General features: G+C 38.6%; 1 protein-coding gene across 12 annotated transcripts in view; it reads right to left on the bottom strand.

The window, feature by feature from the left end:
• Positions 1–794: 794 nt before the first annotated feature.
• mask (multiple ankyrin repeats single KH domain) overlaps positions 795–21207 on the bottom strand; it is a 45227-nt gene continuing 24814 nt past the window's right edge. For 8 of the 12 annotated variants that reach the window (XM_090102085.1, XM_090102086.1, XM_090102091.1 and 5 more), the window contains 27 exons: positions 20578–20842; positions 19364–19573; positions 18534–18806; positions 17829–17997; positions 17081–17318; positions 16422–16554; positions 16203–16303; positions 15729–15945; positions 15162–15308; positions 14506–14619; positions 14195–14334; positions 13589–13744; positions 12907–13038; positions 12137–12286; positions 11496–11652; positions 11026–11161; positions 10444–10649; positions 9726–9929; positions 9303–9392; positions 6670–6855; positions 5510–5654; positions 5045–5133; positions 4705–4866; positions 4135–4290; positions 2716–2889; positions 2136–2318; positions 795–1591 (listed from right to left, as the gene is read on the bottom strand). In XM_090102085.1, coding sequence (XP_089958211.1) covers positions 1565–1591; positions 2136–2318; positions 2716–2889; positions 4135–4290; positions 4705–4866; positions 5045–5133; positions 5510–5654; positions 6670–6855; positions 9303–9392; positions 9726–9929; positions 10444–10649; positions 11026–11161; positions 11496–11652; positions 12137–12286; positions 12907–13038; positions 13589–13744; positions 14195–14334; positions 14506–14619; positions 15162–15308; positions 15729–15945; positions 16203–16303; positions 16422–16554; positions 17081–17318; positions 17829–17997; positions 18534–18806; positions 19364–19573; positions 20578–20842 — 4360 coding nt within the window. In that variant the 3' untranslated portion in view covers positions 795–1564. The remainder of the gene's footprint in view (positions 1592–2135; positions 2319–2715; positions 2890–4134; positions 4291–4704; positions 4867–5044; positions 5134–5509; positions 5655–6669; positions 6856–9302; positions 9393–9725; positions 9930–10443; positions 10650–11025; positions 11162–11495; positions 11653–12136; positions 12287–12906; positions 13039–13588; positions 13745–14194; positions 14335–14505; positions 14620–15161; positions 15309–15728; positions 15946–16202; positions 16304–16421; positions 16555–17080; positions 17319–17828; positions 17998–18533; positions 18807–19363; positions 19574–20577; positions 20843–21207) is intronic. The other 4 variants (XM_090102084.1, XM_090102087.1, XM_090102088.1 and 1 more) reach the window with 4 other exon arrangements.

Here is a 21207-nt window from a genome sequence, read left to right as displayed (position 1 = left end):
TTGACTAAATAATCAATATAATATAACGTTTAAGTGTTTTGAACTTGTGTTTTCAATATTAATCATCTGATAATATATACTTGTATTATCAAAGTGCTACCAATTATGAAAAATATCTAATACTTTAAAAGGAGTTAGTTATGCTTTAGAAGATTTTCCAGGGACGAGAGTCGAACTCGTCAAATATAGATTTTTTTATTCATCATCTTTCATAATGAAACGATCAAAATGTACAAAGGAGAGTAGAAGTGTACTATACAGATTTAGTATATGAACATACAAGACCAGTTTCATCGTGTTTTATAAAACAAATCGTTTTCGTAAAACAGTAATCAACTATTCATAAGTGAATGACATAAAATAAGGATAGGTTCAGCAGATTTTTCTTCCACTAAATATGCGCAAAGCTTTTCAATCAATATCATAAATGATGGAGCAGTTACTAGCACTTATATTCAGACTAGAATTTTCAATTTCCAACTTATTGTTTTTAATGATAATATATCGAATATCTTGTAAGGTTCTCACTTTTCTAATACTATAATTTGTGTTTTCGATTATTAAGAAGCTTCATATATAAATAAATCTCTTCTGTTCAAATATCGTATTCAGACTCACAAAGTTGTTTTACACCAACAAAAAAAAATTAATGTTTGTGATGATGTGTGGTCGTGAATTTGATTCCCGTTTCTTGCTTTAAGATATGTTCAAAAACAGTAGCGTGCTTATAAGTACTTATCCGATAACGCCTCTTACACTAGAGCGGTAAGAAATTTTGTAATTCAAACAGTATAGTTCTTAATAACTTTTATTATTTATAACTATAGAAAATGTTAAGTTTGCGTAACTATGGACAAGGCAACATGAGGCGATATACGTCACGTACTCAACAAGGCAGTGAACATTAAATTATATAAGGATACTGCGCAACACACGATCGCCGATCGTGCATCCCTAAACGACGATTGGTTAAAATATATTTATAGCTAATAATAGTTAATTGTGATTGGCTACTTTAGGGATGTACGCTGGCGCCATCTCGCGTCACTCGCGTCACTTCACAAAGGTCTATTCGCCCACGACTTACCGCAATCCTGCCATATAACCATATTCGAGACACGGTCGTCGTCAGTATAATAATTTACTTATAATATACATTTACCCAAATAAACCTAAATAGAAAATAATGAAAAAAAAAAACTCAGGTGGCATTAAAAACAGCAGTGGATACAGTGCATCAATATATGATATTTAATCTTCATGTACAAGCAAATTTATTAATACACGTTTAATAATCCGTCATAGTCTGCGCAATCGTTCGTCCGAATGTTATTATGCCATAATATAGTAAAATATAGTAAGATGGCGCGGGCTGAAGGCAACTGAAAACGGCGTCGGAATCACATTCCAGGCTACCTAGGTCACGCTATCTACACCGCATGATCGCCGAGTAACAACTATAGTAATAATTTGTCTAAATGTACCGCAGCCGCCTCCGTACATATAATCTGTATATAATAATCTTTCTGCTAATATCTACACCGTGTCCAGGTCGACGCCGCCTCTAGTGGCTCCACTTGCTCCACGTTTGCTGCAACAAAAATATCAACATTAGTTTATTTGCCAATATATTCTATCGAAAGTTAAAATGAATGTTATTATTTACGATGTACCAATTTGTACTTTAAAAATGTCCATCAAAGTGCGTAAGCGAGTCGACTGCAACTCGGCGCTTGTGTACCGTAACGTGGACGATGGCGAGTTTGTCCATGGATAGGAACGAGCTTAACAGTGTGTGTTTGCACGCTTGTGAATATTGTAGATGCGTAATATGTACAAACTTATTTAGCCCTGTTTATCTTGTCATTTTGTGCGTATGTATATATAATATAAGTGTTCATATTTATGCGTGTGTATATGCGTGTTTTTGCATATGCGTGCTCGTATCTGTGTGTATATGCGTGCACAACTTTGTGCGTATGTACATGCGTATTCATCTTCATGCGTGTGTATACTCGTGTTTATCATTGTATGTGTATACTCGTGTTTATCTTTCTGCGTGTGTGTACGCGTCGTGTATGAGCAGTGAGCACACGCTTGCACGCATTGTGTGTATGTTTAGCGTGGGCGCGCACCTGCTTGTCGGTGTTGTGCGGCGGCTGGTCCCAGTGCGCGCGCTCGGGCGGCAGGTAGTGCAGCGGCAGAGCGTGCATGAGCGACAGCGCGGCCGCGGTCGCCGCGCCGCCGCCGCCGTACGCCTCGCCGACGCCGCTGCTCACGTTCACGCCGACGCCGCTCATACCGCTGACGCCTTGTTGCTGCAAAAAAGGGTGAGCAAGGTTAGCATTATATCCATTTTCAAGTTTTACAAACTGATAGTCTACATTTTGACATATTTCAACTTATATGGTAGGTATGTTATCATATATTATTCGCCATTTTAAATGACAATCATAAACTAAACAGAATTTATTCAGAAACTGCAACAAAAGTTCGTCAATAATAATTTTTCATAAGATTGAGTTTAGTTGAACAATTATCAGCTAGAGGTTGACACTTGTCAGCAAAGCGTTGTCAGTTGTCAGCGAATTGTCAACAGTTGTCAGCAAAGCGTTGTCATTTGTCAGCGAAATATAAGACAGTTGTCAGCAAAGCATTGTCAGTTGTCAGCTACTTTTTACCAATTATTATCAGTACAGTGGTTTAATCAGTCACCTGGTATCTGTCGTGGTCGGTGCGGTGGTGCGCGTGGTGCCAGTCGTCACCGGCGGTGAGCTTCCACGCGCGCTCGGTGCCGATGGGCCGCGGCTTGCGCTCCTCCTCCTCGCCCCAGGACACGCCGCCCACGCCCACGCCGACGCCCACGCCCACGCCGCGCTCCAGGAGCGACTAATGATGAAAAAAATTGACTAATTGTGAAAAATTACTTATTGATTAATTGCATCGACTTCAATAAATATAAAGACAAAATATATAAAATGATCTGAGTCCCGTGTCTGAGGTCTACCAGAATCTGATGGCATTAGTATTTATATTTACGAAATAAAAGATTTTCATATGGCAATTTTATTTGACAACTATCAAATTGGTTGTCAAATTATTTGTCTTCTTTGTAATTGATGAATAATTTTTAGGATTTTGTCTAAAAAGTCTTCGAAAATGTCGAAAAAGCCGCTGCGATCACAAGCAAGAGGTGTTGTTCTTGTGTTGTTTATAATGTGTATAGAAAAACATTCGATGAAGAAGGGTCAAACACTTTCAATTTTGAATATTTTATTGGTAAATTGGACTTACCCGTTTTGATACTTAAAATAAAAAATATTATAATAAGTAGGTAACTATAATATTGTTTGTTGATTACAATATAATTTTATGAAAATTTATTACAGGAGTTTCCAATACGGCTATTCGTCAAGTCCAAGCTGTCCAAGTCAATTTTATAATGTGTGTATCTTTAATACTTACGAAAATAAACATAGTTTTATTTTATTTTTATTTTATTTTATAAAAAATTATTAGCAATCTAGTTTTGATCTGCATTATCATTACATCCATATTTTTACATGGCATAATGATAATGAATATACAAATATAGGTATGTGTAAATAATAATATGTATTATAGTATAGTAATTTATGTATTATGTATATTATACATATAAGTATGTGCCTACATAATATTAAGTGGATATCTCATTATTAAGTACAGTATTGTTCACTTATGTAATGTGACTAATGATGTTGAGGGCAAAATAAAAAATAAGCAGTATCAAGATCGTTCAGTCCATTTTCCCTAGGGTTGCACACTCAAAATTTTGATTTCCCAATTTGCCATCAGATTCTGGTTTACCTATACTCTTGTGTTTCAATTTTCGATTCGATTTCCTTTACGAACAAGTAGATCATAAATTAATAAATAAAGAATAGAAAAAATTCGATTCGAGTCCCGCCTCGTGATAATGCCACATAAAGCAATATAAAGCATTTTCAATGCCATAAAACAAAAAAAAAATCAATTTCAACAAGTAGGTAATCCAGCCTACTGTTCTGGCAGTATGTGTTAAAAATGTCACAGTCTACTGTTCTTTTCTTTTTTGGTTTCTAATTTATGGTTTGCTTAGTAGTATGTGCTTACCTGGTAGGGGTGGTGTGGCTGCTGGTGCTGCTGGTGCGGCGCGTGCTGCTGGTGCGGCGTGTGCGGCGCGTGCTGCTGGTGCGGCGCGCTCTGCTGGTACGACATGAGCAGCGAGCTCAGGTTGCCGCCCGCACTGCCGCCCGCGAACAGCTGCTGCTGGCACACACAAGGAACATCAGTGAGGTTTGGTTTTATGCGTATTAGGGACACAGACGTAGATGAACCTTATATAACCGTAAATTAAATGAAAAAAGTTTAATAAAAAATGTCCAATTTCTGGATAAATTATACATGCTTATAAAACAATAGTTTGGCCTTTCACAATGAATCTAAATACTTCCTCCTTTCTTACTCTCATATTAAATTTGTATCTAAAAAATATTGCTTATTATTGAAGTGAAACTTTTAAAGGCGCGTTGAGAGTAAAAGTTTAAATAAATAAATAAATAAATATCGTCATGTCATGGAATAATGCGACGATTTTGGTATCTTTGAATCTTGCCAAAGAAGTTTCACTTCTGTGTGCTCAGCACACACGCTCTTCTTTTTTTAATAAGAAACACTGTTTACCTGCGCCGAGTGCTTATGCTGGTGCTGCAGCAGCGGGTGGCGCTGCGCGAAGTCGGGCGCGCGCGGGTTGAGCCGCGACACGCCCTCCACGCCCACGCCGCCCACACCGCCCACGTAGCCCAGCCCCACGCCCGACACGCCCACGCCGCTCGACATCGATACCTGAAGCGTCATTATATTATCAATATGGTGTGCTACTGGCCGTCAAATGTTATCACTTACATTAAAATTAAAATGTTTTGTTCTTTATTATTTCTTTCAATAATCAAATTGAGATATTAATATTATTTTTGAGACACTATTTGTAATTGATGAAAAAATAAACTAATGTAGTATTTACCATGATGTTGTGTCCATTTCGTGAGTTATCTTGATAGATAGGTCCGTTCCGGGATAGTCCACTCATATCCATTGTGTTCATGTTGTTGCCTGCAAATAATAAATAAAACAATTAGGATAAAGTTGAAAATATACATCACATCATTTAACATTACTACACATTATGACAATCGATCTAGAGATAAAATGTGTCACTATAAACTTAAATAGTTCGTCGTTTATTAACACTTCCATAAGCCTCAAAATAGTGTAATCATGGCGGGCCATATACCAAATAAATCACTCCTTTATTCGCTCCCTCGCTTATGAACAAATATTTTACAATATATTGTACCCTTGTTACTAGTTGCTGGTGGTAGCACCGCTACTATTTTGCAATCCTTATATAAAAAATGCACCCATGTTACTGCTGTACTGCCAGCACTATCTTATCAATCCTACAATATTTTTCAACATATACGCGTACCCATGTTAGCGTTCTGCTGCTGGTGGTACTGCTGGTGCGTGTGGTGCAGCAGCGGCGCGGGCGGCGGCGTGGAGCCGTGCGACGACGTGCGCGAGCACGGCGAGCAGCCGCCGCCGCGGTACCCCGGCGCTTTGCTCGCGTCCACCTGCACATAATAAATAAATAAATAAATAAATAATGTGTGCGTGTACTAGTGTACACACGTAAGGAGTGAAACTTTTTATAACGTTATTTTTCAAAAAAAATAATTTACTTCAACTTCACAGAAATACGGCGAATCACGCGTGGTAGGTATAAGAAAAAGATGGCGCGTAACGGAAAAATGTCACGCGTAACTAAAAAATGTTACACTAAATTTTTTCCAACCCCGATAAAGAAATTTCACTTCAATAAATATTTCAGGACAATTTTCATACACGGCACGATCTGATCCCATACTAAGCTTTCGCTTGTGTTATGGAAAACCAGATGGCTGATAAACATACGTACATAATTTTAAATAAATACTTATATTAACACCCAGACACAGAGCAAACTATGTTCATCACACAAATATTGGCCCCAAATGGGAATCGAACCCACGATCTCTGGCTTGGAAGGCAGGTCTACTACCAACCAAGCTAACCGGTCAGTCAATAATAACACGATTTATAAATAATAGTGCAATGTATACGTGCACATAAACGACACATTTCATACATGAAAATAGTGTGTACATATGCAATATTTATGAGAACGTTTTCTACACTAATTTCTACAATCCTCAACCAAAACTTGCGTTTTAGCTAAGCCCGACATAAGAAAGCATGATATGGCCGCAGCCACAACATTAAATAATGCGTATAAAGTACACATGTTAGAAGTGAAACTCATTTGCTATGTATGTTACGTTCGCCCTTTATTACTCTCTGTCAATCTGTCTCATTCACTCTTTCTCTTCATTGAAAAAAAAAAACGTGCACATCATCGTGACGGCAATAATATTGTTATTGCGTTTCATATTTTTACGTAAATATTTTCAGTGAATAAAGAAAAAAAATGTTACAAAAAACCCCTTATTGCAAGTGAGTTTACCGAAACATAGAAAGCAATCTTAAAATTTCCAACTAGTATCACATTAGTAATAAAACATCCCACATAATAAGTGTATAATATCGTACCGTAGCGTATGCGCGTACCTGCGGCGGCGGCGGGTCGACGTTGTGCTCGCTGGCCCACACGGCGGCGCCGGCGCCGGCCGACAGGTCCTTGAACAGCGAGTACTCCTGCGTGCCCCCACCGCCAGCAGTACCGCTAGCAGTACCGGCACCAGCTGCGCTGGCGCTGCCGCTCGCACTGCCAGACGACTGTCACACAAAGTTTATTAATTAAATTATAGTTTACTAGCGGTCCGCCCCGGCTTCGCCCGTGGTACATATTTCGCAATAAAGAGTAGCCTATGTTCTTTCTCAGGGTCTAAAGATTATCTGTGCCAAATTTCATCAAAATCGGTCCAGTAGTTTATGCGTGAAAACCATACATACATACATACCTTTCCTCTTTATAATATTAGTATAGATTTTAATTTTGAGAGCAAATTATACATGTTCACTCAATTTTAGCAATTCATTACGAATACATTTTTTTTTCAGTCCTGCAACATAGCCATGGTTATGTAAACAATAATCTAATATGGGCTTTTCATTCGTAAATATATTTATATACTGAGATTTGCACTCAGTAACGCAAATCTCATCGCAAGATCGGGTATGCTTTTTCTCTTCAGGCGAGAAAATCTCACATTGCCCCCTCATTTCCCTTCCTGCCTGCATTTCATTACAAATACATGAATTATGAGTGTAGTTTATGTTACATATAAATTGCAAGTACAACTTATGTTACTTGAATATTAAGTACTTATCATCGACTTAGGGCCGATTTTTCAATCCCGACATAAACAGTCTAATAACTACCCCTCGAATAGATTTATTCAATTATTTATCTGACTCATAACGGCTCGCCTATTTTGCATTTTTGATGAATAACTATCTGACCAAATATTTCCATATTGGCAGCTCTGCTCTCGGAGTGGCGAAACAAACATATTAAATTAGTCAGGTTAGAGCGGGATAGAGTCAACTCTTGCAATTTGTCAACAACCGTCATTATGACTCACGTCAGGAGTGCATTTTAAGTTTGTCTTGTATTGCTCTTGTCTTCTATGATTGTTGATTGTTGTTTTGATTCGAGTAAAGAGTTTGGTTAAATTTGTGTTTCAATTTATATATTTTACGATGGAAACGACATACTTAAAGGCAGCGTTCGGCAAATTTTCAATGGCATGGTCATCAGTACTATCAAAAACATCAATTTCAATATGATTTTAATTGATAATAATTATATAGAAAGAGGTTTTATTGTTAATAATTCTACGCTCTATGTTATGACATACGAAAATATCCCAAATTTGACGCGTCAGTTGTCAACTCAAACGCCTAACCGTCGAATAGCGCGCTATCTGGCCGTTGGAGCGGCAAATAGATTTATTCCTCAAATAACGTAGTTATTCGATAGATAAGTCCTATTCGTCTATTGAAAAATTGAATATTAAGTCTATCTAGCTGTTTATCTGGGCATTGAAAAATCGGCCCTTAATCAACAGTACACCCTATGATATATAAAAAAGCTAGATACGTTACCCGCTCTCTATTTTGGCAAGAAAAAACTCAGTTAAGTGCCCGAGTTTCACTTAGGGCCGATTTTTCAATGCCCAGATAAACAGCTAGATAGACTTTATTCGTCAGTTAACAAAATATTCAATTTTTCAATAGACGAATAGGCCTTATCTATCGAATAACTACGTTATTTGAGGAATAAATCTATTTGCCGCTCCAACGGCCAGATAGCGCGCTATTCGACAGTTAGGCGTTTGAGTTGACAACTGACGCGTCAAATTTGGGATATTTTCGTATGTCATAACATAGAGCGTAGAATTATTAACAATTAAACCTCTTTCTATATAATTATTATCAATTAAAATCATATTGAAATTGATGTTTTTGATAGTACTGATGACCATGCCATTGAAAATTTGCCGAACGCTGCCTTTAAGTATGTCGTTTCTATCGTAAAATATATAAATTGAAACACAAATTTAACCAAACTCTTTACTCGAATCAAAACAACAATCAACGATCATAGAAGACAAGGGCAATACAAGACAAACTAAAATGCACTCCTGACGTGAGTCATAATGACTGTTGTTGACAAATTGCAAGAGTTGACTCTATCCCGCTCTAACCTGACTAATTTAATATTTTTGTTTCGCCACTCCGAGAGCAGAGCTGCCAATATGGAAATATTTGGTCAGATAGTTATTCATCAAATAAATCACGATTGAAAAATGGCGAGCCGTTATGAGTTAGATAAATAATTGAATAAATCTATTCGACGGGTAGTTATTAGACTGTTTATCTCGCAATTGAAAAATCGGCCCTTAGTCACGCACCATTCAGCGTCGTGGCTGGACGTTCTTTTTTATATTTTAATCGGCAGTTGTTATACGAAGTACATGAGTGAGACATGTATTATGTCTCGTACGTGAGAGTGAAAGAGAGAACAACTGTATTGGTGATAATGCGTTAGTAAGTAGGTATGTATTAATTACGCTGTTTTTTAGTGCAATGATGTTGGCGTATACCGCGTCTACTAGTATAATAGAGTCATTGAGTACACCCATTTTTATTGTTCTTGTTGTACAATATGTTACCTAACTGTATGTAAACACACACTGAATATTTAGCAGAGTACTCACTTGTGGTGTGGTATTTATATGCAGAGCTGAAGTAGATGTATTCACTGGGTTGTCTTCATTGCTCCATGTGCTTGAGTTGTCTGGGCTTAGCTGTGAATAGAATTAAAATTGTTATTCACATTTGAAAATAATCTAAATAACACATACATTTCTATTTAACAGTATATTTCTTCGATGATTTTGACTTTTCATGTTGACACTTACACTTTCACACAAATACACATGTGTAGCGGGTTTATATTTTATTATATTAAGCACTTGCAGGTGGTCGTGCATTCTTGGCACGCGCTCCTACTCCACGCGCTGTGACGGTGCCTGTTGCTGCGGCACGTGCGCAGCCTACGCATGTATTGGCTGCGCGGGGGGAGACTCGCGCGAACGGAACAGGGACCATAGTACAGACGTCGTGTTGATCACACTCACCTGCAGGTGGTCGTGCATCCTCGGCACGCGCTCCTCCTCCATGCGCTGTGGGGGTGCCTGTTGCTGCGGGGGCGGCACGTGCGCAGTCTGCGCGTGTGTTGGCTGCGCGGGCGCAGGTGTCGGTGCGGGGGGAGACTCGCGCGAGCGCAGCGGGGATGATAGTACTGAGGTGTTGGTTGTCGCGCTCGATGGGCTGGCGCACACCTGTCAGGAGACAAGTATTGAACTTAAAATCAGACAACATTATTGTTTATAATAATGTGATATCCAAGACGACTCAAGATGAATATTATACGTTCGAATACGCAAGTCAGGTAAAAAAAAGTTACTATTTTTGTTTAATTGTTCTTTGAAACGAATTCTTCATTACCATTATCTTCTTATATATAAAAATGAATCGCAAAATGTGTTGGTAAGCGCATAACTCGAGAACGGCTGAAGCGATTTCGATAATTCTTTTTTTAATAAAATCCTTGAAGTACGAGGATGGTTCTTACGTAGAGAAAACGTAAACATGTACCACGGGCGAAGCCGGGGCGGACCGCTAGTGAGATAATAAAATGTTTAATGAGCATAAATTATCAAAGTAAATCAAACCTTTCAAGTTATTTGATTACCGCTATTTTTTCTAACATAATATTGATTTATATAAAATCAAAAGTACCGAATACATTTTTAAAACTACATATCATGTAACTAACACAAGGCTTACACAAACCTGTGTAGCCGGCCTCGGCTTGGTGTCCACAGGCGGTGTGGCGGTCAGCTTAGCTGCGAAGGTATGGCTCCTGGCGCCCACGATAGCGCCGGTGTATGAAAGCGCGGCCGGTTTAGCACTGGCCACACTGGCGCTGCTCGCTGGGGCGGTGTTTATCGCGCCCGGTGCACTGGGGGTACGCTTCTCTGTGGGCGTGCTTGGGAGCGCTGGAACGAAATAATATGATTACATTATTTTTTTTATCATACTTTTTAAAAACCGTTAACTAGTATTCGCCTCGGCTTTGTGTGCGTTAAAACAGGATAGAAAATACAAGCATTACTTAGTAAGGTGATGATAGAAGATATAGGTTTCTCCTGAAAAGTGAAAGATTTTGCAAAACCGATTTATTACACACATACACAAAATCTATTTTTTTTTTGTTTACAATGTAAGTGTAGGTATATATTCTTTTAATATTATAAAAACTTTCTAGAATATCTCATATAATCTTATTTAATTCTTTCACAACACGAGATTGACTTTATTGCTTGTCACAAATATTTATATCAAAACGTAATATCATAAAACACAAGTACTCACGATGAGTATGCTGTCTAGCGGGTGGTCTTGCTGCGGCGTGCGGCTTGGCCGGCGTGCGGCTCGCCACCGCCGCTACACTAGTGCTCGCTCCCGGCGTGCGCTGGCTCGTGGACACGCTTGTCGTGTGACCCGTAGGCTGTAAAATTAAACATAAACATTGTTAAAAAATATATACCTTCACATTTTTTATTGTAAGTAATTCAAGCGCGAGTTTTAAGTTAAACCTCAAAATTATTTTCTTTGTAGCATACAATATGTTTGGCTTCAAAACGAGCATAAGACCAGAAACACGAATTACACTCTACTTTAATATCAAATTTAGAAAAGGTAATTACAAAGCTTCTTTCAAATTCAAATTCGTTTTTCCAATCGGCTTCAGTTATCTAAAGTAATTTTTCTTCGTAGTAACTACTTTCTTCGTCGGTGGTCTAATTTGTTACGTTAAATAATTATTTTAGAGATAAGTGTACCTTGGGCGTCGGCTGCTTGGCGGGCTTGGGCTGCGGCGGCTGCGGCGGCGGCGCGGGCAGCTTGGCGCGCGGCAGCAGCTGCGCGATGTCCGCCTCCGGGTCGCGGATCATGGCCGCTATGAGGCTCGCCGCCTGCTTTGTGGCCTCCGTTGAGCCCCTGACACGTAATGAATATGGTAAATAAGCGCTCAGTTTGTGTTATAAGCAACTAGATACTCGCTTAGGCTAGTGCCAGAGCGAGTGTCTACCAGGGTAGGTCCCGATAGACATTTATTGTTAGAATTTTTTTTTATGCTAGCCCAACGGTAACAAATTCATTTTATTCCGTTTACCTCTTCTTGGGTCAACTGGTATAACTAAAACGATTTCTTTAGAACATGATATAAAATAAATGCACAATCAGTAAAAAGTCAGTCAGTCATTTACAAATTACACTCATCTATATAAATTAACTAGTAAGTAAGGGTCGATTTTTCACTCCTTTCCTCCTTTAAACTTTATCAGACCAAAATATAAAACTAACACCTGTAAATATCCAGAGACGGGTAATTAAAACACACATGTGTGTGTTATTATAAATATTTATTCAACTAAATAATTTTAACCAAAAATCAACCCTAAATCGTATACAATATACATACTTGATGGTGATGATCCTCTCGCCCTGCCCCTTGGTCTGCTTGTCGACCTCGATGTGCGCGCCGGTGGCGGCGCGGATCGCGTTAATGTTCGAGCCGGCGCGACCGATCACGCGCGAGATCGCGTGCGATGCGACGCACACTTTCTTGCAACTGTTCATAGAATATACACATTATTTCCTTATTAACGTGATAACGTTTTTAAAATCGTTATAGTCGGGTGACATGTTCAGAAACTTGTGTCACACCAAAACCTCACGAGCGCGATCGCAGGTATAACGAGAGAGAGACGGACCGATCTCCCATCTCATCTCAAGCGCTGCCACCAATAAGACGTTATCACGTAAACATCTCGATCGTAAACCTACTTTACAAACAACCAATTTTTTTTTTATTATTAAATTTCTACATATTATAGTGTTATCAAAAGTTTTAGAGGTATTGTGTCTCTACATCATCCATTATAATGTTGATAGAGTATACAAAATATTATTTTCAGAAACAAATGTGTAACCTAAATTGTTTTATTTTTTACTAAAGTTCACTCTAAATAACCTGTTTATTTGGAAAAGACAAAAATATATTTTCAGACAGAAATTTCTAAACCAAACTGTTTTATTTTTTACTAAAGTTCACTTGAAACAACCTGTTTATTTAGAAAAGATAAAAATACTGTCTGTATGCATTTCACAACTTGAAAAGTTGCAATCGTCACTTCAACTTTTAGTGGTATTTCAAAATTTTACAAAGGTTATGTTTAAAAAGTTTCTTACCCAGGCTCAAGAGCGGAGGGCGGTTGCACGGAGGACTTCCTGACGACCTCCTTCCATCCCTCCTCCCGTCGCGCCACGCTTGCTGCTGTGCTGGCACTCTTGGGTGACGTGCTTTTGCCTTCCGTCTCCCATCTAATTTATATGTAAATTTTAATTATCACAGAAAATGTATAGAGAAGTGTGATTTTAATATTTAATATTTTGTTGGTATATAAGTAAATAAACAACAGTGTCGTAAGATTTACAATTTAGAAAAGACATAAAGTAGTAACTTTACATTTTAAAGTCTTAATTATAAGAAGTTAGAAATAAGTTGAGAGAATAATTATTATATTTTGTACACATTATAGTTTAATATTAATTTATAAATCCTTATAAATTAATATTAATCGAAATAATTATAGGTATAATAATTATATAAAATAATTATATAATTCTAATATTAATTTATAAGTTCTTTATAAATTATCTATAAAAATTAATGTCATGCAAAATTAAACAATCATGCAATACCAACATTAAAATTACTATACTACAATTCATAGAGCTACACAGCATAAAAATATTAGCATTATCACGGGGATAGAACAACTTTGACACTCATTTTCCTTTCAATTTATCATAATATTATCTGTATTTTATAATTTGTAACGTGTTATGTAATCTGTGCTCATCAACTTACTGGTGGCTGTGTATTTTTTTATTTTTCTCGATCGTGTCAACGTCGTCTCTGTCCACGTTAAGCCTAGTCGATTCGAACACTTGGCTCTTTCTAGAGCTGTTCCCGTATTTGTTAACATTCTGTACGGCGATGCTTTTAGCATCTTCCTCTTGTTTTCTGTAACAACATTATGCTACCTTTAGACCCCCATTTTTATCTGAATGCGACGAAAAATACGGCGAAAATTAAACGTCAAGCGCGTTCAATGGCATGCATACAAAAATTAATTTCATCGAAAAGGGAAGATATGTGAATGATATTGAATCTTGTTAATTATCGAATTTACTTTTTGACTTGAAACTTCTTTATGCGTGTTGAGAGTAAAATATCAAGGCCACGTCATGAATTAAGGCGACGATAGTGGTATCTTCCAATTGCCAAAGAACTTTCAATTCTGACACGTGTGCTCGGCACACACGCACATTTACTTTTATCAATGGATATAGTTTACCTAGTTACCTCTTTAACAGACCCACAAAAATTTATATGGGTAATATCTTCCCTTTTACAAGTCAACTTTACGCATACAAACAATCATTATTATTAGCAAAAGTGAGAAACTCTTACTTCTCTTTTTTCTCGCTCCGTCTCTCCGTGTGTTTAGGCGATGTGGCGGGAGGGGAGCTCGGCGCTACGTTCTCTTTCTCTTGTTTCTTCTCCGTTTTACTCGTAGTCTCCTTCTCTTTAGTCTCTATTTTCGCTTTTGTCTGTGGAAAATTGTATTTTATTCAAAACATCTTTATAAATTTTATAATATTTTATAATATGATTATAATACAAATACGATTAGATACAATATTTAAATATACAATTTTGAAAAAACAGTGGAAACCATTTCTTTATAAAATTATTATATTTTTAAGATAAAAAGATCTTACCTTGTCGGGTTGTTTTTTCGACGGTGCAGGAGTAGGCGCCTTTTCTTCTTTTTTCTTTTTCTTACTTTTGCTTGAAGCGGGTGGAGCTTTCACATCCGATGATGAACATGAACCCTAAAAAATATATAATAACACTATAAAACTATGGTCATATTTAGGGCAAGAAGCTCAGTGCCGAGCTTGTCAGGTTGACTCTGAACGAACGACCGCCTGATCTAAACGTTTGTCAGACGTGTAAATCAATTATTAATGTTGAGAACGCGCCATGCATTTTCTGCATTGCCACTACGCGTGAAAGACAAATAGAATGTCAACCACCATATTAATTTCGCTATCAGATCTTTTAGTGATTGACAAAATAAGCTTACACGCGTTTTCGTGTGCCTCTTTTAATGTGCCCACAATGTGTGGCAAGCAATTTTTAAGTGAAACTTTTTTATGTGCGTTGAGAGTGAAATTTCACGTCATGGAGCAAGGCAACAATTTTGGTATCTTTGAATCTTGCCAAAGAAGTTACACTTCTGACACGTTTGCTCGGCATACATGCTCTTTTTTTTCGAGAGTTCGACGTCCTGGAACATCCGTCAACTTGCATGTCCCGCGTCCCAGCAGTTGGAACATATTACATTGACTGATAAATGATGATGTATGTGTACCTGCGAGTTGGCATCGATGCCCGAGTCGCCCTCCTCCTTGGCGGCGGGCTCGTCGTCCGGCTCGCCGCCCTCCGAGCACTCGCCCGACGCCTTCTCGCAGTACAGCGTGTTCTTCACGTTCTCCGCTTGCAGCTTGCGCCTCTCCTCCTGTACAACACATGAATGTTAGTATTAAATAATGGACTTCTCGTCTCAGATGCAAAGTCCCACTTCGGGGTTTCAACGACATAGAAGTAAGTAATATAAAATAACAACGGAAAGACGTGTCCATTTGTCCCTCAAGAGTGTCTTAATTTATATGTAAATAAAACGACAAAGTCATCACGTATGATTTGTCGATAGAGCTGTAATTTTTTATATATGTATTACTTTGTGAAAATTATCTGAACATATTGGATGTACAATTAACAACTTTGCTAGCTATTAACGGAACAGCTAATTTAACCAGTTTTACAGCTTCTCCCACTAAATGTTCACGAGTGAGCGGGTAAAACCATCTTGTAACACACCCAAAACCGCATGCTGTAACTCAACACAGCACAGGTATACAGGGTGTGCAGTGCGTACCTTCTTCTCGAGCTTCTTCTTCTTCTTGCGCTCGCGGCGTCTTGCGGCGGCCTGCCGGCGGCTCTCCTCGCGGCAGCGCTCCGCGTCGAGCTCCTCCAGCAGGATGGTCGCGTTCTGGTTGGCGCGCGCCGCCTGCGTCTCCTTCGCCGCGCGGATCACGCGCACGCACTCCTGGCACTTCTCCAGCAGCTCCTTGTCCGATATCGTGCAGATGTACCTGACGAACAGTACAAGGTGTTCACTAATTATGATTTGCAAACTTATAATTATCAATTTTTACCACATCGGCCAATATAGACTTAATCTCGGGTAGATAAATGGTAATTGAAATACGAATTTTCATTAAAAACAACATTTTTTAGATTATAATTCTTAATTTAGAAGAATTCAAACAAAACATCTGCAATTTTTACTATATTCAAAATCTCCAGCGCAAAAATAATTAGAAGAAGAATTAATCAATAATCAACATACCTAGTCATCTCCTGGTCTGAGGGGAACTGCGTGACGACACCAACCATCCACTTAACCACTTTCGTGTGACCCTTGCGGAAGGCTGCCATCAGGCAAGATACCTAAAACATACATAAAAAATACATACAATTTTAGTTACACAAAAAATATAAAGCAAAAAAATAAATTTGAACGTAATTTTACGTTCCTAAGACAAATTGATCCGTTTGATAAAAATACCTTTCTATTGTCCTGTGAGTCGATGTCGGCGCCCGCTGCGTAAAGCATCTCGACGACGGCAAGATGGCCGCCGTTAGCGGCTAGCCATAATGGGGAGTTGCCTTTCTTGTTTTTCACTTCTACTGCCGCTCGCCTAGTAATATACATAAAAAATAAATAATGTACTTTATTATTATGTGTTAATCATTTTTTGATGATTTTATTAATGTAATGCGTTGTATTGAGCCAATATTACTTTGTTGTGATTTATAATTTTTTTCTGTACTTATTTCTTTTAATTGCATGTAAATTTTTATTCATTTTTGATTTTAATTGTCACTGATATCTGTGTCCGTATAATTGTAAATGGAAGACACAGGTCCCGAAAAACAGTTCTTACTATCTTAGGAGCTTGGATCACTTTGATTTGTATTTTTTTTTTGTTCAAATAAATGTATTATTTATTTACTAGCAAACCGCCCGCAGCTTCGCCCGCTTTGTCTAAAACCTAATAAATTATATACTAAAACCTTCCTCTTGAATCACTCTATCTATTAAAAAAAAACCGCATCAAAATCCGTTGCGTAGTTTTAAAGATTTAAGCATACAAAGGGACATAGGGATAGCGAAGCGACTTTGTTTTATACTATGTAGTGATTATATTTGATTTATGTAGTCACCTCTGCAGCAGCAGCTCCACGAACTTGGTGTGCCCCTTGTCCGCGGCGATGGTGAGCGCCGTGTCGCGCGACGAGGGCACGGGCGGCGCGTTCACGTCCGCGCCCTTGTCCAGCAGCACGCGGCCCACCTCCACGTAGCCGCCGCTCGCCGCCTCCATGAGCGGCGTGAGACCGGTCTTCGCGCGGTGCTCCACGTTCGCCTTGCGGTCTAGTAACAGGCTGACCACTTCGTGCCGACCTGATTGAATCGAAACATACATTTGAAATAAATAGGTTTAAAACTACATATTATTTTTATGCCACTAACAAGGAATTAAATTATTCAACATTTCCTTGTGTTGATGATATTCAGCTAAACAACTTTTGTCGATGAAGATAATAAAATGTTTTGTAGTCATTCCCAATCAAGAAAATAACTTGTTTTCCTAATCAAATAAGTAAACGTTAATGAATAAACGATACTATTTATTTTGTGCTATAAACACAAGACTTTATCAGGTCTTTCATAAATTTTCAGACACTCACGTATTACATCTTACATCTATCAAGACAGTTTCTGTGAATTGATTATATCTACTATATAAAAATAAGTCGGGTTTTCTTTCCTGACGCTATAACTCCAGAACGCACCAACCGATTTCCACGGTTTTGCATTCATTGGAAAGGTCTCGGGCTCCGTAAGGTTTATAGCAAAAAAAGGCTGGTGGCGAAACGGAGTTCGCCCGGTTTGCTAATTATTATTATATACCTTGGAAGCAAGCGAGCGTGAGCGCCGTGTTGCGGTTGGTCTCGATCTGCGCGTTGATGTCGGAGCCGCAGTCGAGCAGCAGCCGCACGGCCGCCGTGTGCCCGTTCATCGCCGCCAGCATCAGCGGCGAGATGCCCAGCTTCGAGCCCGTGCGCGAGTTTATTTCGGCCTGTTGGTATTTAAATAACTCGTCAATTGGCAGAAGTTAAGAAGTGGTAACATAAATTAATTAAAAAAAAATTTCATTCAGGAAATAAAAAAAAAAGATTGGTATTTTGGTATTTTCTAGTGTTTGATTTTACGAGAGTATTATACATTTAGAAATTAAAGACTTTTTAACGGATTTTAAACGCGATTTATTCATTATATTATTTCCCCGTAGTTTCGAACACTTTACAGTGAGCGTGGTCACGGGGAAACAGTCTCCAGTCTCCGGTCTCTCAGTCGGGGGAACTCGTCTTTAATTTCTAAAAGATTGATTTTACATTATAAAAGCTACTTTGCATAGAACACACGATTATTTCACATATTAAAAAGAAACTTCTCTTTATTTCTGTTATGACTAAAGCAATATATCAATATATAAAAAAACCTAGAATTTAGAAATTGCTTCTATTTTTTTATTCCCAATTACATTTATAGAAGTTATATAAATGCAAGAAACTGCATAAATTCACAAAACACACCCCCACTTTCTTCACATACCTGATGATGCAACAGTAGTCTGATGATATTCACATATCCCCCGGACGCGGCCAACGACAGCGGCGTGTAATCCGACACATTCCTATGCTCCTTGTTAGCGCCGCGGCTCAGTATTAGCTCGACCACTTCATAGCGGCCGCCGCTACACGCGAGGGATAAGGGCGTGTCCTTCGTACGTTCCGATTGGGCTTCGATGTCCGCGCCGTGGTTTAGGAGTATCTCGACGATTTTTTCGTGACCCGCAGTCGCGGCTAGGATGAGTGGGGTGAAGCCCTAAAAATAGAAATTGTTTTAGCTTGCATTTTGAACATTTTTGTCATGGATAGGTAAAGCAATTTGAATGTACAACGTGATAATATCGTAAAATACAGTCTTCCATGCTGAAAGTTGGTAATTTAACCCTACAGGGTGAAAATTCAGTATTATATTAAATTTTAGGTTGCTATTAGGCAATAATTCTTAAGTTTTTTTATTACTTGTTGATTAATGATTATCCTTTAGCAATTTGAATATTTCTAATATTTTTAATGATCTAACAGCTAACTGATATAGTAAAATTAACCACAATGTTTAAAACAATAACAATTGTTGCTTTATCTGTTTAGTACAGTAGTACAGTATTATGAATTATAACATTATAACATATTATGTAATATTGACATGATTTTAAAAGAGCAATTATGGAGTTTCTTGCCGATTCTTCTCCATAGATACTGCTTTCCGAATGTGTGGTAAATGTTAAAAATACTTATGTAATGACGATTCGAAAGTGCTACTAAATAGTAGTCTAATTGAATAAATGAATGTTTGAGTATAGGATGCAGTGTTACCTTCTTGTCGCGGTGCTCGATGTCGGCGCCGCGCGACAGCAGCAGCTCGACGAGCTCCTCGTGGCCGCCGGCGCAGGCCAGCGTGAGCGCCGTGTCGTGGTTGGAGTCGGTCTCCGCGTCCACGTCCATCGCGGAGTACGCGGCCGGCGCGGGCGTGGGCGGCGCCGCGCCGTACGCCTCCGCGCGCCCGCCGCGACCCACGAACCGGCTCTGTGCACCAAACATACGTTACTTCATGCTTTCGCTTTCAATTATCCATTCTCCGTCACCACACACACTATTTTAAGCTATTGCATAGCTTCTATCGCGGGCCTTGAGCGCGGGGATTCGGTCCCCGCGCTCAAGGCTGAAAATCCGTAACGAAAAAACCGCTCCCCCCCCACGGGGACGGGCACGGAGGTGTGGCTTGAAGGCATAGCATGCAATGGCTTTACCGCGGCAGTCCCCGAGTGCCGCACGTCTTTTTTTATTTATTTGATTGGCCAACAGATGTACATTGTATATCTTATACGTAATATACTTTGAGTATGTGACATAATTAGCATGCATATCAAGATGTAGATCCAATTACATAAAAATACAACATGCATTTTTGAGTTATTTCAAATTATAGTTTCTAATCAGAAATTATTATTACATTATTCAAATCAGTATAATTTTTATGTAAAACGTTTTTATATGCAAACAAACTAAGAAAGTTGATGTCAACTTTTGTATTATTAAATAATCTATTATGGTCTTGACAAACTCACACTATATACAAACTCACACAATATATTACTCGAACAATCGTATAAAACTATTTTCTATTATAATTCAGTAATGAGCAGATATTTCGTGATTGTATGTTGAACTTGTCATGATTTTAAGGAAGGAAGAGTTACAATAAAAAAATACAAGTATGTATTTTGAAATACACATGACCATCTCATGAAATAACTCTTTATATTGACTTTTTAAATTCATCAGTACTCTAAACGATGTAAATATATTTCTACATCATCTAATGCTATTAAAGTGCAATGCAATTAAATAAAGATATATGTACACACTAACATTTTAATTTCATTTAACTATAAAATTATAAGCAAGCAAGGCTTACATTGTTGAGCGTACATAAAGAAGAATTAAGATACGCATTACCCATATAAAGACAATTTACGTATCCAATGTTGATAAACGTGAGTTTAACTAGCAGAAAGCGAAAGGCACACCTTCTTCTTGAGCGCGGGCGTGTTGGTCGCCTGGTGGTGGTGTTCGCGCTTGCCGGGGTGCGGCAGCGGCGGCGTGTAGGAGGCGGGCGGCGCGGGCGCGGGCCCCATCATGGCGTTCATGCTGAGCGCCTTGATGCCCGTCACCATGCCCGTGATCATGCCGGCCGCGATCTCGGGGTCGAGCGCCGCGCCGCCCGCCGCGCCGCTCGCCGCGCTGACCGCACCCGCACTGCCCGCTGCGCCCGCACCACCGAACGATGAGCTTCTGTGATGGAATATGTTCGTTATTGACGTCACGATTGTGTAACTTTTTAAGTTTCTCCTTCGTAGTTAACAAAATGTAAAGCTTTGTATTGAAAGAAAACAAAATATATTTACTTATAATATAATATTAATTAATGCTTTGCTGACGGGGAGTGTTTCACCATTTCTGTTCCATTAAGTTACGAATTTTGATTCGATTTGACAAGGTAAGTTTTGTACCTGTTACTTATTGTAACTAAGAGCAAAACATTTGAGTTTAACACATTTATCTCGGTTGATTATAAATTTATAAACATTGTTATTTCCGATTTATAAGATAATACATGTACATTTACAAAGTTTATTGTACATTGTGTTTTGAAGCAA

The sequence above is a fragment of the Colias eurytheme genome, chromosome 5, assembly GCF_061535395.1.
Source record: "Colias eurytheme isolate Ceu_HAF_F1 chromosome 5, ilColEury1 Martin Lab GWU primary, whole genome shotgun sequence".
NCBI classification, from domain to species: domain Eukaryota; kingdom Metazoa; phylum Arthropoda; class Insecta; order Lepidoptera; family Pieridae; genus Colias; species Colias eurytheme.
Note: the sequence above shows the minus strand (reverse complement) of the source record. Positions and strands in the feature narration are given on the sequence as shown.